The 17388-nt window shown below is 40.6% G+C and overlaps 1 protein-coding gene across 13 annotated transcripts in view; it reads left to right on the top strand.

Annotated features, from left to right (window-relative positions):
* LOC127008558 (E3 ubiquitin-protein ligase SH3RF1-like) overlaps window positions 1-17388 on the top strand; it is a 50829-nt gene that overhangs the window by 2302 nt on the left and 31139 nt on the right. For 6 of the 13 annotated variants that reach the window (XR_007761187.1, XM_050880744.1, XM_050880733.1 and 3 more), the window contains exons 2-7: window positions 8297-8470; window positions 8856-9374; window positions 9542-9597; window positions 9711-9825; window positions 13959-14057; window positions 15446-15582. Coding sequence is in view for 12 of the 13 variants with exons in the window: in XM_050880744.1 (XP_050736701.1) it covers window positions 8297-8470; window positions 8856-9374; window positions 9542-9597; window positions 9711-9825; window positions 13959-14057; window positions 15446-15582 (1100 nt within the window). In the remaining variant the exon portion in view is untranslated. Of the gene's footprint in view, window positions 1-3773; window positions 3798-3859; window positions 3992-8296; window positions 8471-8855; window positions 9375-9541; window positions 9598-9710; window positions 9826-13958; window positions 14058-15445; window positions 15583-17388 lie in introns of those variants that run through there. The other 7 variants (XM_050880734.1, XM_050880735.1, XM_050880737.1 and 4 more) reach the window with 7 other exon arrangements.

The raw sequence follows: 17388 nt of genomic DNA, 5'->3' as shown, positions 1-17388 counted from the left end.
CATTCTAAATGAATGCATGAATATTAATTACAAGCGAAGTTAGATATATTGACAAAATAAATTTTCATGAATACTATATTATTGCAACTATATTATAATATTGTCATTCAGTGTTTTACTTTTTAAATCTTAGTTACCTTTTGAGAGAGAGAGAGAGAGAGAGAGAGAGAGAGAGAGAGAGAGAGAGAGAGAGAGAGATTGATTGATTGATAGTTTATTGTTGCAGGTAAACAACAAGGGAGAAGGGAGGAACATGCCATCCCTAGCCCCAGGCAGGACAGAGTGAGATTATACAACTATTAATACATGTGTAGGTAGCACCATGAAATTAAAAAGATACAATGGTAGGAAGGAAAGCACAACAAGGGAGGGGGCAGTACCTCCCCCTGGACAATAAGACAATAAAATGTGGGGACGGAGAACATTGCCCAAGCACTAGATGGGAATGAATACAGAGATAGAGTAAATACTAGTCCTTAAAGTGAGAGAGAGAGAGAGAGAGAGAGAGAGAGAGAGAGAGAGAGAGAGAGAAAATGAATGAATGAATTAATGAGGTGCTACGCTCCCCGAGGCCACGCCTGTCTGCTGTGCAGGTGCCGGTCGGTGACGGAAGCGTGTTTACACTATCCAACTACTGTAGAGTCCATTGATAGAGAGAGTCCCGACAACCTAAGATTTGGACGCCATTATTGGCCCTGTTTTCGCCGCGCTTTTCAAACGCTAGCACACGCTCTCTTTTGTATTTGTTTCACAGCCATACGGGTCGTCCAATGAAACTGAGCACACTTGTGTCAGACCTGCAAACCTTAATTCCTCTAACAGCCAGCAGGGAGCCAGCAGCCAACGAGCTCTGGGAAAGTAAATAAAAGACAGTTTGTGTCTACATCAACATATATGGCCAACCCACCATCACGCCCTTATACTTTACCATAATTTGGTCACCAGCCGTTGTAATGTACCGTAAGAAGATGACAGGAGATAATAATTAGCCTTACGATCAGCCATTGTCTCAGCATAGGCACTCAGTAACCCACGTAGCCTGTGATATATGCGTGTCACGGCGGGCTGCTGACGACCTTGAGAGGCGGCAGCGCTCAGAGGGTACTGAGAGACTTCACACAAGTCTGGGTGCTTCTCGATCTTTGAGAGTTGCTGCTGTGATGGATGGATTTAACAATACTTATCGCTGTAAAACATTATCGGCAGCAGTTGGGAAAAGTCTTACTCTTACCTACATATCCCTTCATCGCCTGACCCTTGCCTGCAGGGAGGGACGCTGCCTCTTGAACGTCATGAGCCTTGATATACTTGTCATGGACCACGTGGCTGACACACTACCCAAGCTCCATCAATGCAAAGGCACTTTGCTTCCTTACCATTACCTGCTTGCAGTAAACTTTAGAATATGGAGAGAAAATTAGTGTAAACTAATTTTCTGGGGGTGGAGGGGACACTGATTCCATTACTCGCCGTGCTACTCTTTATTGTGTTAACACACACACACACACACACGCACACACACACACACTATTGCTGCAATGTCCTGTGCGATTCCAAGGCATTGTGAAGATAAGTCATCAATGATTATAATTCAATAACATTTAATTTAATTTAAATACTTGTTGTTGATTAAAAAAAAATAATTGTAAAATACTAAGTACCATGTAATCGTGTTTCATTTTGCTTGAGGGTGAAAAAAATGACATTAGTACCCATGAAAATGAAGACTGTGCAACCTTATATATTAGCCCTCTCGCGCACCATAAGTTTCCAATAAGTTTCTGTTCCACTCACCCTCAGGCCCGACCGGACTACATTCCCGGACGTATTTTACCCTCAGAGATATATCGTACCGCAATAAATTTGGTATCAATGGCTTCATAAAGACTTGTACTAGAACATGCACAAATGAAAATAGAGGAATATATATATATATATATATATATATATATATATATATATATATATATATATATATATATATATATATACAATACAAACTTGTTTCAAGTCTCCGTATAGAGTATTGTAGACAATAAATCCGAAGTACCAACTCTTCCCCACTCGCTAGCTCGAAATTTTGTGGGCCAACTTTTTTTAGTCGATTCTATGTTTCGAAGCGGAATTTAGTGAGGATTCTTATGGTATCCTCAAAATCCTCATACGCCTATTAGTTCCCGAGTTACACCGAGAAAACGGCATTTTTTTTCCTCTCCCGTCAGAGTAGGCTAACAAATAAAAATCACTCAAAGCTCCTCATCTACGCTCTTTAGAAAGGTTGCCATATGTTACCATTAAGAAACTTATCCCAACAAAAGGCGCTTCCAAATTTGATGCATTTTCACTGAAAATTTTTAATAATTTTTTTTAAACTTTTATGACGCGTTTTGAGTCATCGTGCGCGAGAGGGTTTGGCTATTAAGTAAAGATGCACTTATAACCCAACCTAGAGGAGTTTCTAGCTGAAGACCCTTCACATGATTAAACAGTAACCAAACCTATCACCGCTTAAATAGTAATATTTCCCCTCATTTTAAAATCTCATAAACGAGTAATAATAATGGAAACGGCCGCGGTTACCAGAGTAATGATTAGCAAATACAATCTAAACAAATAATGTGTTAACTTTTAGAGTGAGTTGGGTGTGATTCTAGAGGTTTACCAAGACAGGTTACGTATATGGCTCACCAAAAGCTAGCTTTTGTTCATCTAAACTCTTGTAACACGTCCAGTCTATAAGACTGTGGCCTTGATGAGTGTGAAATATCCATTGTGAGTCTGTGATAACAGCTATATAGAGCTCTGTGGGAGAGTTCACATCCAATAATTTTGGCCATAAGGGCGCCACAGCTTCCTTCATCAGCTTCGATGGCTGGACCTGAGGTGAACGATTGTTTCAGTCCTTGTAGCTGTGCCTCTCTCACAATGATTTCCATACACAGTACAAAGGGAGGGCGGTTATGACAGCAAGCTACACACAATGGCAGTGTGTGTGTCTTGCTGTCATAACCGATGGTTTCCTCCCAAGACGACTGACTGTTAGCACACCTCTGTCTTCTCAGCGGCCTTGCAGTTAATTAATACACTTTGTATCCCCTCTGTGGCATGTTGCTACAACCGAAGGCTAGGCAGCAAGGCATTGTTACATTAAAAAGCAGCCGAATCCGCATCCAAAATAGGTAAAATTATGTTTTTATTACCTCAGTTCAAAGTCGGCGCGGTGCTCAAAGGGCTAAAAATGGCGTCCAGCAGCCTTTTACACAGGGCCGCCTATGTCGGGACTCTCTCTATAAAAGGACTCTATCCAACACTGACCGGCTACGGACCGTTCCGTACCGGCACGGATCTGAAAATATTCTCGCCGACAATCCCGACCGGCAAGTGCGGGTGCAGGTCCGCGCCGGAGACGTGCAGGTCCGTAGCAATATGAACACAACGTACGATGGGTTTCCCATTGAAGAATATTTTGTCGGTCCGGAACGGTACGTTCCGTGCCGGTCACTTTACGTATAGTGTGAATCAGCCTTAATTCCTTCCCCTTCTGTCTCTCTCCGGCATATGACCACAGATGTTGCGCCGACTAAACGAAACTTTCCAACTATAAACGTCAGTATTGGTCCCGGTACCGAGGCTGGTACCGGTACCATTCCGTAAGCCGGTACCGGGACCTGCCCTCCCCAAGACTGCTCTCCCGGACGTCCTCTAAAACATCACAAACAATTATAAAAACACAGTAATGCCTCTGTTTGGACCCTAATTGAACGCTTTGAAAATTACCCTTGATATTAATGTACCCTGTAAGTGTGTGTAGGTGCCTTTTTATGGGCCGTCAGGCAAGGAAATGGTAAAGTTGTGTAGGCTTTGAGCAGAGTTATTGGAACGAAGATGGGAGGAGGCCGAGAGGACGGCAGTGGCAGCAGCATTAGGCGAGTGTGGCCGTGAGTGTGAGCCCCGGCCTTGCCCTGGTGGGCCAGCGTTCCTCTACATTAACGTGTGTCTCCGTCACTCAGGCTCAGGGAAGGGGAGGGGAGCTGGGGGCCAATTCCTAGGGGTTGCCTGGGGAGGGGCGGGAGCACACTGATGGACGCTGCATTATGGTTCTTAAGGAAATAATTAGATATCCTAGACGTAATTACTCATCATATCCGTAATTAGCATCCTCAAGCCAGACAGTTTGACCTGTTTCGGTGTAGATGTCTGAGCCTCCTCGCCGGGGAGGCGCCCCCCTCGGCCATTACCTAGTGTGGTCCGGAAGCCTTTGCCTCATAGTTGTGGTGATTCATGCTCACAGATGATGCTCTGGAAGAGGCTTACGCTTGTGGCTCCAGTTCATTACCCACTACTATGTTGTAGCCATGTATGGTGGTGGATGTTATTTTTGACTGATAAATGAATTTTTGTTCGTGGTACCAAGAACAAGTTTTGGAAAAACGTTTTTCTAAAATTTGGGTAAATCTTGGGAATAGCGGCTCCTAGCGGGTGCGCATTTAGGGCACAGTGTGGTGGTAATTACAACATTTCTAGCACGTACAACGGGGTTTTGACAAGTGGACAGGCGTGTTTATGTCACAAGGGGTGTATTTTTCCACGCTGGCCTCACGATTTCTTCCAAGACGATGGGTGATGAGACTGCGAGCTCCGTGGTGAAGAGAAGGAAGAGCCTGCACGGAAAAAAAAAAACTTGTGACATAAACACGCCTGTCCGCTTGTCAAAACCCCGTCGTATGTGTTAGAAATGTTGTAATTACCACCACACCGTGCCCTATATAGGCACCCGCTAGGAGCCGCTATTCCTAAGATTTACCAAAATTTGTCTCCTTTTTTTAAAGATTTCTATGTTTTGTTTATTCACCAAAATGTCAGAGGATCTACAGTGCCCTCACATTTTGCACAAACTGCCCAGGCCGGGATTTGAACCCAGGCCTTCGGATTCTTAGTTAGTAGGCATGATAACCACAGAACCATGGAAATGCATTATTTTTATTACAAGAGGTCAACTGACTTGTTTCCAGAGAGTTTTTATCTAAGGGATGGTAAAAAAGGCAAGGTAGTCAGTGCTCCTGAGGCGTATTTAACTCCTGTTCCTCTCATTTCAGGCATATTACTCATGAACATAAATGTTTTCACTTGTCACAACTTCCTTCTGGAGACTTCCATCTGTTTACATAGTACATTTGAAAGGATAGGAATGTTAGTGGATAGAAATTAAATTCATTAACCCTCTAAACTGCAAAAGTTTTTCTCGGGAGATCCCCAAAAACGTAAAAGTCATTGAAAAATACACTTTGAAACTGAGGAAAAGTCAAAAGATGTTTTATAGAAAATTTTCTGGTGCACCCTGCTGTGAAATTTGTTTCTTTCTAGGTTGTCACATTTGGCTGGAATTCCAAGATTCCTCCAAAATTCCAACTTTTTACTGGTGCTATGTGCAGAAAAAAGTAGTGAAGAAAAGTTGCTCATTTTATCACGATGGAGTCTGAAAAATATAGTTTATGATCTTTGACCGAGAAATTTACTGCCTACTGAGAGCCAAAGTTGTGGTGAAACTCGAAAAATAATTTTGGTAAATTTTTGTAGTTTTTTTCATTCTGAAATGAATCATTGAATAAAAGTTTTAGAAAATCATCCGTATAACTCAACTGTGAAATCAGTTTATGATTTGGACTGACCGTTTGGCTGGAATTCCATGATTCCCCCAAAATTCCAACTTTACTGGTGTGACGTACAGGAAAATTTATTGAAGAAAAGTTGCTTATTTTATCATGATGGACTCTGAAAAATATAGCTTATAATCTTTGACCAGGAAATTTACTGCCTACAGAGACCCAAAGTTGAAGTGAAACTTGAAAAATAATTTTGGTAAATTTTTGTAGTTTTTTTCAATCTGGAATGAATCTCATTGAATAAGAGTTGTAGAAAATCATCCGTATAACTCAACAGTGAAATCAGATTATTATTTGGACTGACCGTTTGGCTGGAATTCCATGATTCCTAAAAATTCCCAAGTTTTTACTGGTGCGACGTACAGGAAAATTTATTGAAGAAAAGATGCTCATCTTATCCTGACTGAGTCTTTAAAATATAGTTTATAATTTTTGACCTGGAAATTTACTGCCTACAGAGAGCCAAAGTTGCAGTGAAACTCGAAAAAAAATTTTTGTAGTTTTTTCATTCTGGAATGAATCTCTTTGAATAAAAGTTGGGTAAAGATTTGTTTTAGTACCATGCCAGTATTTCAACCTACCTTATGAAACATCACTAGCTCTTCATTTATCTTTTCTACAAACGTTCAGCAATCTTGGAAACACTTTCAAAATCCAATTCAAGGACTATTTATTGTTGAAAATAGGGGATAATATTCATGAAAGCGCAGCCTCCTCTGGCGGTGGCCACAGTGATGGTGCCGCCGCCGCAGCCGCAAAATAGCTTGCAGAGGGTTTAGGGTGGGGGAGCATATTTAACTACTCCAACCGAACTTTACGACCTGCTAACAGGGAGCCCTTGCCCCCCTCGACCCCCCTTCTGACCAAGGGGGGCTATGCCCACCTTTTGACCCCCCCCCCCGACATGTATATGCGACATTTCTGCGAGGAGGTATTTCTCGCAACACCGGCTGCACCACTGCTGCAGCTGCCGCCTGAGGAGGCTGTGCTTTTGTGAATATTATCCCCTATTTCCAACAATAAATAGTCCTTGAATTGGATTTTGAAAGCGTTATCATGATTGTTGAACGTTTGTAGAAAAGATATATGAAGAGCTAGTGATGTTTCATAAGGTAGGTAATTAAGTATTGGCACAGTACTAAAACGAATCTTACCTAAAAGTTGTAGAAAATCATCGGTATAACTCAACTGTGAAAACAGATTATTATTTGGACAGGCCGTTTGGCTGGAATTTCATGATTCCCAAAAAATTCCTATTTCCGCTTCCCACTCCTCTGAACACTCATGTGAGCAAGATATTGGTTCATCTATTCTAGAACATCATGTATATCAGTGGAGGTGTCAAAACTACACTCAGCACGCACACGACGAGCAGAAACTAAAGGAAGACCGGCAAAACAGATCGGCTGAGGGAACATAATCCCTCTGCAGACGCCATGATGCATAGGCAGGAACTGTTGACTATTTTTAGCAAGGAGTCATCTGAGGGACAAAAGAGGTGCCAGTTAGTCACTTAGCATCGACAGATACATAGTGCGTGCCGTTCAATTTCCAGAGAGCTTCTCACTCTCTGGCACTGGCGTCATGCTTGTTGCTTACGTCAGTAAAAACTATATGATGCCAGCGGCATTGTTGTCATTGAGGGGTTAAGAAGCATTTTCAAGAAGCATGGAGATGACCTTACTATTATTTCCGATTGGGGCAAGAAGAACCTGGTGTCCTTCAACGCCTCAAAAACACAGTTTCTCCACCTATCCACTTGACACAATCTTCCAAACAACTATCCCCTATTCTTTGACAACACCCAGCTATCACCTTCCTCAACACTAAACATCCTCGGTCTATCCTTAACTCAAAATCTCAACTGGAAACTTCATATCTCATCTCTTACTAAATCAGCTTCCTTGAGGCTGGGCGTTCTGTACCGTCTCCGCCAGTTCTTCTCCCCTGCACAGTTGCTGTCCATATACAGGGGCCTTGTCCGCCCTCGTATGGAGTATGCATCTCATGTGGTGGGGGGGCTCCACTCGCACAGCTCTTCTGGACAGAGTGGAGGCTAAGGCTCTTCGTCTCATCAGCTCTCCTCCTCATACTGATAGTCTTCTACCTCTTCAATTCCGCCGCAATGTTGCCTCTCTTTCTATCTTCTATCGATATTTCCATGCTGACTGCTCTTCTGAACTTGCTAACTGCATGCCTCCCCCCCTCCCGGCCCGCTGCACTCGACTTTCTACTCATGCTCATCCCTATACTGTCCAAACCCCTTATGCAAGAGTTAACCAGCATCTTCACTCTTTCATCCCTCACGCTGGTAAACTCTGGAACAATCTTCCTTCATCTGTATTTCCTCCTGCCTACGACTTGAACTCTTTCAAGAGGAGGGTATCAGGACACCTCTCCTCCCGAAATTAACCTCTGATTTTGGACACTCCTTTAACCTCTGTTCGGGAGCAGTGAGTAGCGGGCCTTTTTTTTTTTTTTTTCTTTGCGCCCTTGAGCTGTCTCCTTAGCTGTAAAAAAAAAAAAAAAAAAAAAAAGACCATGGGCAGCTATAGGTCATTCCCCCAACTCTACCTGTTATCATGCTTTTATGAGTGATCATTAGCAATGATGTGCTGCCTCTCTCCTTGCAGCAGGATGGGGATGTAAGGTGTGCGGTGAGGTGCATCAGGATGGAGCAGCTGCTTCTGAGTGATGCCTTGGAGTGTTCTGTGTGTCTGGAGCAGCTGGGCTCCAACTCACGTGTCCTGCCCTGCCAACACACCTTCTGCAGGCGCTGTCTGGATGATATTGTTGAAACCCATACGGTGAGGAATCTTTTTTGACCTCATAGTTCAGTGCATGATTATTGAACTATTTACTCTGTCTGACATATTTTAGGAATTTCTGAGAGGATCTTTAAACAACAGCCATTCCAAAATACACACATAAAGAATACTCAAGGAGATGATGGCAATGTGAATATAGAACAAATAGGAATCTCTTCAGATATTTTAATATTTTCAGAGGTACTTCATTCATAAAAAAATCAGTGAGTCATATTCATTAAATAGTCAAGAGATCTTTTAATTTATTGTTGGTTGTTTTTTATAATTTTGTTGATGAGTTGATATGATTTTTTTGTTATTATTGTTACTAATTAATTGATTGATTAAAAAAAAATTGTCTTTACTTTTATCTTCTTGGGGTAAGGAACTGAGGTGTCCAGAATGCCGGGTGTTGGTGGAGGTGCCGGTGGACGAGCTGCCGCCCAACATCCTGCTGATGAGGATCCTGGAGAGCATGAAGAGTGCGCCTCGGCCCGCTCTGTGCCAGCCCATCAAGCCCTGCCAGACTGTGCCTCACCCTAGCCAGCCCCCCGGCAGACCAGACCCCATCGATGGTCCCCCACAAACCCAAGCACCCCTTCCCCCCTCAGTCCAGACTTTCCCAACTTCTGTTTCATACTCTGGCTCTGACTCCACTTATAACTTCACTGGGGGAGGGGGTGGGGGAGGGGGTCATGGCGGGCCTTTCCGGGGTAACACGCTCAGCGGAACCGCCCTGGACGGATACAGTGGATCCATTGGGCGAGAGGGAAGCATCGGACACGTGGGCTTCAATGCCACTGTCTCTGGTGTCTCTTCTCTTGGCAACCTGAGCATCAACCTCACCCCCACCACCCAAACCACCCAGCCCTCAGCCCTGCCTCTCATGACACACCAGAGACAGGTAGGGGAAAACTGGATCTGGTCCTGCTTGTGGGGCTGTTGATGTGCAGTGATTATTACTGATAGTGATACTGATTGAGTGATACTTCAGAATTTGTACCTTGGCTTAAGAAAGACTCCTGCAGCACTGACAATCTCTTTATCTCTGTATTTATCTCTTATTTTCAGACAACACTCCAGCCATGTGCGAAAGCCCTTTATAACTATGAGAGAAAGGAAGCAAGGTAAGCTGTCTATGCCATTTGTTCAAATAGTACTTTTATGCATGAACTTGAAATGTTTATTGTTATACTTCTGAAAAATTTATAGAGGTCACCTCACATTCATCTACTTACAGAGATCTAAGCTTCAAAAAGGGAGATGTGATAATCCTGAGGAAAAAGATAGACTCAAATTGGTATCAGGGTGAACTTAACAACCAGCTGGGGTTCTTTCCTGCCTCATATGTTCAGGTTTGTGGCTCAATGTTGTGCCTCTCATCCTTTCCTGTATTTCATCACATCTTTCCATCTACTCTCATCCACTTCAGTTCATGGTCAGGAGTTTTGCCTTCGAAATAGCTCTCCATGATGTGGTCCTTCTATGTCTGGGTCTCTTGTTTACCCCCTGTCCTCTCCTCTCTTCTCTTTTCCTTCAAAATTTCTGTATTGTTCTTTTTGCTTCTTCACTGTTATATTCAAACCAGCACTCTCTTATAATTTTTTCTTCTGTATATGGTTATTGCAGTCTTACACTTTTTGATCTTTTTTTTTACCTGTATTGATTGGTCACATCTTTCTGACAGTCATCCTTTACTTGTATGTATTTCTTGCTCAATCACTCACATCTTTCTAATACTCATCCTTCAGTCACATCTTTCTCATACTCATCCTTCAGTCACATCTTTCTAATACTCATCCTTCAGTCACATCTTTCTCATACTCATCCATCAGTCACATCTTTCTAATACTCATCCTTCAGTCACATCTTTCTCATACTCATCCTTCAGTCACATCTTTCTCATACTCATCCTTCAGTCACATCTTTCTAATACTCATCCATCAGTCACATCTTTCTAATACTCATCCTTCAGTCACATCTTTCTAATACTCATCCTTCAGTCACATCTTTCTAATACTCATCCTTCAGTCACACCTTTCTAATACTCATCCATCAGTCACCTCTTTCTAATACTCATCCATCAGTCACATCTTTCTAATACTCATCCATCAGTCACATCTTTCTTATACTCATCCTTCAGTCACATCTTTCTAATACTCATCTTTCAGTCACATCTTTCTCATACTCATCCTTCAGTCACATCTTTCTAACACTCATCCTTCAGTCACATCTTTCTAATACTCATCCTTCAGTCACATCTTTCTAATACTCATCCTTCAGTCACATCTTTCTAACACTCATCCTTCAGTCTCTTCTTTATAATACTCATCCTTCTGTCACATCTTTCTAATACTCATCCTTCAGTCACATCTTTCTAACACTCATCCTTCAGTCACATCTTTCTAACACTCATCCTTCAGTCACATCTTTCTAACACTCATCCTTCAGTCACATCTTTCTCATACTCATCCTTCAGTCACATCTTTCTAACACTCATCCTTCAGTCACATCTTTCTCCTACTCATCCTTCAGTCACATCTTTCTCATACTCATCCTTCAGTCACATCTTTCTAACACTCATTCTTCAGTCACATCTTTCTCATACTCATCCTTCAGTCACATCTTTCTAACACTCATCCTTCAGTCACATCTTTCTAATACTCATCCTTCAGTCACATCTTTCTCCTACTCATCCTTCCATCACATCTTTCTCCTACTCATCCTTCAGTCACATCTTTCTCATATTCATCCTTCAGTCACATCTTTCTCATACTCATCCTTCAGTCACATCTTTCTAATACTCATCCATCAGTCACATCTTTCTAATACTCATACTTCAGTCACATCTTTCTAATACTCATCCTTCAATCACATCTTTCTAATACTCATCCTTCAGTCACATCTTTCTAATACTCATCCATAAGTCACATCTTTCTAATACTCATCCATCAGTCACATCTTTCTAATACTCATCCATCAGTCACATCTTTTTTATACTCATCCTTCAGTCACATCTTTCTAATACTCATCCTTCAGTCACAGCTTTCTCATACTCATCCTTCAGTCTCTTCTTTATAATACTCATCCTTCTGTCACATCTTTCTAATACTCATCCTTCAGTCACATCTTTCTAACACTCATCCTTCAGTCACATCTTTCTAACACTCATCCTTCAGTCACATCTTTCTAACACTCATCCTTCAGTCACATCTTTCTCATACTCATCCTTCAGTCACATCTTTCTCCTACTCATCCTTCAGTCACATCTTTCTCATACTCATCCTTCAGTCACATCTTTCTAACACTCATCCTTCAGTCACATCTTTCTCATTCTCATCCTTCAGTCACATCTTTCTAACACTCATCCTTCAGTCACATCTTTCTAATACTCATCCTTCAGTCACATCTTTCTCCTACTCATCCTTCAGTCACATCTTTCTCCTACTCATCCTTCAGTCACATCTTTCTCATTCTCATCCTTCAGTCACATCTTTCTCATACTCATCCTTCAGTCACATCTTTCTAACACTCATCCTTCAGTCACATCTTTCTCATACTCATCCTTCAGTCACATCTTTCCAACACTCATCCTTCAGTCACATCTTTCTAATACTTATCCTTCAGTCACATCTTTCTAATACTCATCCTTCAGTCACATCTTTCTCATACTTATCCTTCAGTCACATCTTTCTAATACTCATCCTTCAGTCACATCTTTCTAATACTCATCCTTCAGTCACATCTTTCTAACACTCATCCTTCAGTCACATCTTTCTAATACTCATCCTTCAGTCACATCTTTCTAATACTCATCCTTCAGTCACATCTTTCTCATACTCATCCTTCAGTCACATCTTTCTCATACTCATCCTTCAGTCACATCTTTCTAATACTCATCCTTCAGTCACATCTTTCTAACACTCATCCTTCAGTCACATCTTTCTAATACTCATCCTTCAGTCACATCTTTCTAATACTCATCCTTCAGTCACATCTTTCTAACACTCATCCTTCAGTCACATCTTTCTAATACTCATCCTTCAGTCACATCTTTCTAATACTCATCCTTCAGTCACATCTTTCTCATACTTATCCTTCAGTCACATCTTTCTCCTACTCATCCTTCAGTCACATCTTTCTCATACTCATCCTTCAGTCACATCTTTCTAATACTCATCCTTCAGTCACATCTTTCTAACACTCATCCTTCAGTCACATCTTTCTAATACTCATCCTTCAGTCACATCTTTCTAATACTCATCCTTCAGTCACATCTTTCTAACACTCATCCTTCAGTCACATCTTTCTAATACTCATCCTTCAGTCACATCTTTCTCCTACTCATCCTTCAGTCACATCTTTCTAATACTCATCCTTCAGTCACAGCTTTCTCATACTCATCCTTCAGTCTCTTCTTTCTAACACTCATCCTTCAGTCACATCTTTCTAATACTCATCCTTCAGTCACATCTTTCTCATACTCATCCTTCAGTCACATCTTTCTAATACTCATCCTTCAGTCACATCTTTCTAATACTTATCCTTCAGTCACATCTTTCTAACACTCATCCTTCAGTCACATCTTTCTAACACTCATCCTTCAGTCACATCTTTCTAACACTCATCCTTCAGTCACATCTTTCTAACACTCATCCTTCAGTCACATCTTTCTAATACTCATCCTTCAGTCACATCTTTCTCATACTCATCCTTCAGTCACATCTTTCTAATACTTATCCTTCAGTCACATCTTTCTAACACTCATCCTTCAGTCACATCTTTCTAACACTCATCCTTCAGTCACATCTTTCTAACACTCATCCTTCAGTCACATCTTTCTAACTCATCCTTCAGTCACATCTTTCTAACACTCATCCTTCAGTCACATCTTTCTAGTACTCATCCTTCAGTCACATCTTTCTAACACTCATCCTTCAGTCACATCTTTCTAACACTCATCCTTCAGTCACATCTTTCTAACACTCATCCTTCAGTCACATCTTTCTCATACTTATCCTTCAATCACATCTTTCTAACACTCATTCTTCAGTCACATCTTTCTAATACTCATCCTTCAGTCACATCTTTCTAACACTCATCCTTCAGTCACATCTTTCTAGTACTCACAGCTTTTCAACACTCATACTTTACCTGTATTGCTTGGTCACATCTTTCCAACTGCTCTCATCCTTTACTTCTATATTTTATTACACCTTTCCAACTGACAAAGTAGAATGATCTGTGGTTCCTTAAGTGTTTAAAGAAAATAGAGATTGTATGGAAAAACGAGTGGTAGTAAAGTACTATTGAAAGTTAAATAAAGAGTTAAGTAAGGATGTGTGTTTTATCTGCCATGACAATTTCAAAGTCATCATAAGTAAAAATTGTACCTGAAATTTGATATTATAGTCAACTCTGTGGGAAGCCCTAGAATCATGTCTTTTAGTTTATTATTCCCAGCCTAAGTGTTGTGATGTGTTTGCAGATCATCACTCCACTGCCAAGTCATATTCCACAGTGTAAAGCTCTCTATGACTTTAAGATGACAAATGATGAAGAGAGAGACTGCCTAACATTTAATAAGGTGAGCAACATCCTGTGACCTTTAGTGTTGTGTGTGTTTTCAGAGTTTTTTCCTAACATCTAAGGAAGCAGATCAATGATAAAACAAAATTCAAATTGCCCTCTACATGCTGCTTCCACTGAAAGACAAAAAGGTTCCAAATGCATGATCAGCTGTGGGCAGGAAGGTGTCTTGCTACTCTCCACTTGTGTGTGTCATTGGAGGGAAGAAATACAAAAAAGGAAGGCAGTTCCAGTGTTGTCTTAAGACAGGGGTCTCCAGACTTTTTAATATGAGGGCCACATTTTATATTTGGCACATTTTTGCGGGCCACAGGGAAAAAAATAATGAAGTGTCAGTTTCATTAATTTAGTGAACTTAAACTAAAGTAAAACAAATGGAAGATATTTAAAATAAAAATTGTTGGCATCAATCAACATAAACCATAGATATGCCTGCCTTTATTTTTATGCAATCGCACTAATGTGAAGAATGATAATAAAAAAAAAAAAAAAATTTAAAAATCCAACTGAAGTCAGGTTCATATTTGAGGAGCCAATTGTAAGAATGGAATTAATATGTTCATCAGATATATTTGCTTGATAGTTAGACTTGACATACTTAATTTTGGAAAATGTTTGTATACACATGTATAATGTACCTAAAATGGACACAAAACTACAAGCAAGTTGTTTCAAATTTGGAAACTGCTCTGGCTTCAAAATTTATAAAACTCAAATCAGATTTCCTTCTTTATACTTGCTTTAAATCTTTCATCTACCTTGAGATCAGTAATTTCCATTTGAATGAAACTGATATGGAAGATTTTCAGCATGGCAGTCAAATGGATTTTGAAAAAGCTTGATTTTATATGCTTTGTCATCAAGGTCAGAAAATCGCTCCTGAAATTGTTTTTTCAAGTCTAAAATTATTTCATTTGCAAATAAGGAAGTCAGTTCGACTTTACTTTCTGCATGAAATTTTTCACAACGTGGAAAATGAGCTGCGGGCCAGATGGAATCCTGTGGCGGGCTGGATGTGGCCCCCTGGCCGTAGTTTGGAGATCCCTGTCTTAAGGAAATCACCCTTTACTCACCCCTGCCTGTCTTTTCAGTGCCTCATTGTGTTTCTTTTTAATTTTAAAGGTTTAGTTAAAAGGTTACCTTATATTTTGTTGTTTTATTTTAACTAGATTCATCACTTTGCATTTTTTTTCTCAAGTCTTCTTAAAAGTAGTCAGCAGCACATCCATGGCTGCTGTTACACCACCAATTAGATAATGACTAAATTTAAGTACTCATTCATTCTTGTTGTTCTTCAATTGTCACTAGCACCACCATAGGGAACCATCATCTTCAGTCATTCATTTATTATTTATTGATGACTTATTAACTTTATTGCTTTCTCAGGGTGAGATAATCACAGTTCTGCGGCGGGTGGATGAGAACTGGGCCGAGGGGAAGTTGGGCTCACGTATAGGCATATTCCCTCTCTCCTTTGTGGACTTGAACAGTGCTGCCAAAGCCCTCATGAAGCTCTCTCTTAAGTAAGTTAATTTGCTGGGGATACTTGGCTCTTCCTTCCTCAAAGACTCAAAGTAATAACTATTTGGCATCTCCCATTCACCCACCTGTGTCTGTTGAAGATTAAGAAAGAAAGGAATTAGTGCAGATCATTTCAGTATTTATAATCTCTATCGCATGCAGTATTGTTGATTGTGAAAATAAAATGATTTCATGCAATTCTATGTTGTATGTAGAACATTTTTTGTGGATTTTGTATTTACGAAGATAGTCTGTGGAGGATTCAAATAGGAATGCCTGGATGTAGTACTGGAAGGCTAAGAATGAATACCAGACAAGAGGTGGCTGGGAATGTCACCCTACTGAGGGAGGTGCTGGAGGAGTGGCTAGAAATTCATTGAAGTATGTGAACCAGATCCACCATGATAAACTACACTGGTAATATTACTTGAGATGAGTGAAAAATTGTTTGAATGTGTAATATGTATTCTAGCGAGTATTTTTATATTATAATTTTTAATTTTATTTTTGTGTTTGTGGGTGGGTGCATCTGTGTGCGTGCGTATGTATGCATGCGTATGTGTGCGTGTGTATATGTGTGTGAGAGAGAGAGAGAGAGAGAGAGAGAGAGAGAGAGATTCACTTATTGTTATATGGTGGTGCTTTTGAAAGCATTACCTGTGAATGATGAAGTGATGTGAAACGTGTTGTAGTCTCGATGTTGTAAGAGGTAATGAAACCCTCTGTGATGAGGGTGATGTGATGAGGTTATACATTTCCTTCTTTGTACAAAGCCTCAAACTAGGCACTAAGGTGAAGCTGCTCTTCACTCAGCACCCTGTTGCCTTCCTTCTGCATGGCTGGGCTCTAGGCATGTCCTAACTACAGGCTAATAATGTTCCTGTGCATTTTACTCCTAAATTCTTGGAAATCAGCTTCAATAAACTGATATATTAATGCATTTCAACAAAAGATTCTTGGTGTATTACTGTATCTCATACTTTATGGAAATTCTCCTCTTAATTACCTTTATGACTGTGACAAAATACTGAGCACTACTGGGAAGGGCTGAGCACAGGATTTACCCTAAGATATGGAATAACTTACACTGACTCACAGAGGCACACACAAGGTACATCATTGGGTGCACCTTGCTTTGCTGTCCCAAATGCTACATGAGGGGACAACTCACCATGCATTGTTTTCAGTGACAGCCATACACACATAGTAAATATCCTGTTGATTTTTTTTTTTCAACATAAGTGATTGGCTCTTACTGAAGGCTGAAGACTTCCTTTGTTATGAGTATCTGTTGTTTTAGGAACAAGACAAGACTTCCTTTTCCCAGCACCTGTCTAGTGTTTTCTTTATCACAGCACAGACATACGCACATGATGGGTAAACACTTCACAGTATTAGCTATAAAATGCAGGAAAATTAGGGAAACTTCAATAATTCAGTGAAAAAATCCTGTAATGAATACCACTGTGTCTGAGTGGAAGTCAGGGCAGCATACCAACTGAGCCACTGATGGGCTCATCGGTGCTCAGTTGGTATGCTGCCCTGGCTTCCACTCAGAGAGCCAATGTTCGATCCCCAGCACTCAGTGATGTTCATTATGGGAATGCAGGAATGCTTGAAGATCAGTTCCATGGTCACCACACAAGCATTCAGAGCAATTTGAAGCAATGCTAAAAGTTTCATTTCTTTTGTTTTTCCACTAAAATCAAACTGTTATATGTTAGTATTAATAGAATTATGTGACAGCAATAAGTTTTGAGTCATGTATGCTTATTCTTTTTCCTTTTTTCTTGATTATGAAGAATTAA

This window comes from Eriocheir sinensis, chromosome 38 (assembly GCF_024679095.1).
Source record: "Eriocheir sinensis breed Jianghai 21 chromosome 38, ASM2467909v1, whole genome shotgun sequence".
Classification (NCBI taxonomy): domain Eukaryota; kingdom Metazoa; phylum Arthropoda; class Malacostraca; order Decapoda; family Varunidae; genus Eriocheir; species Eriocheir sinensis.
The sequence above is the reverse complement of the archived record's forward strand: the minus strand, read 5'-3'. Positions and strand labels throughout refer to the sequence as shown.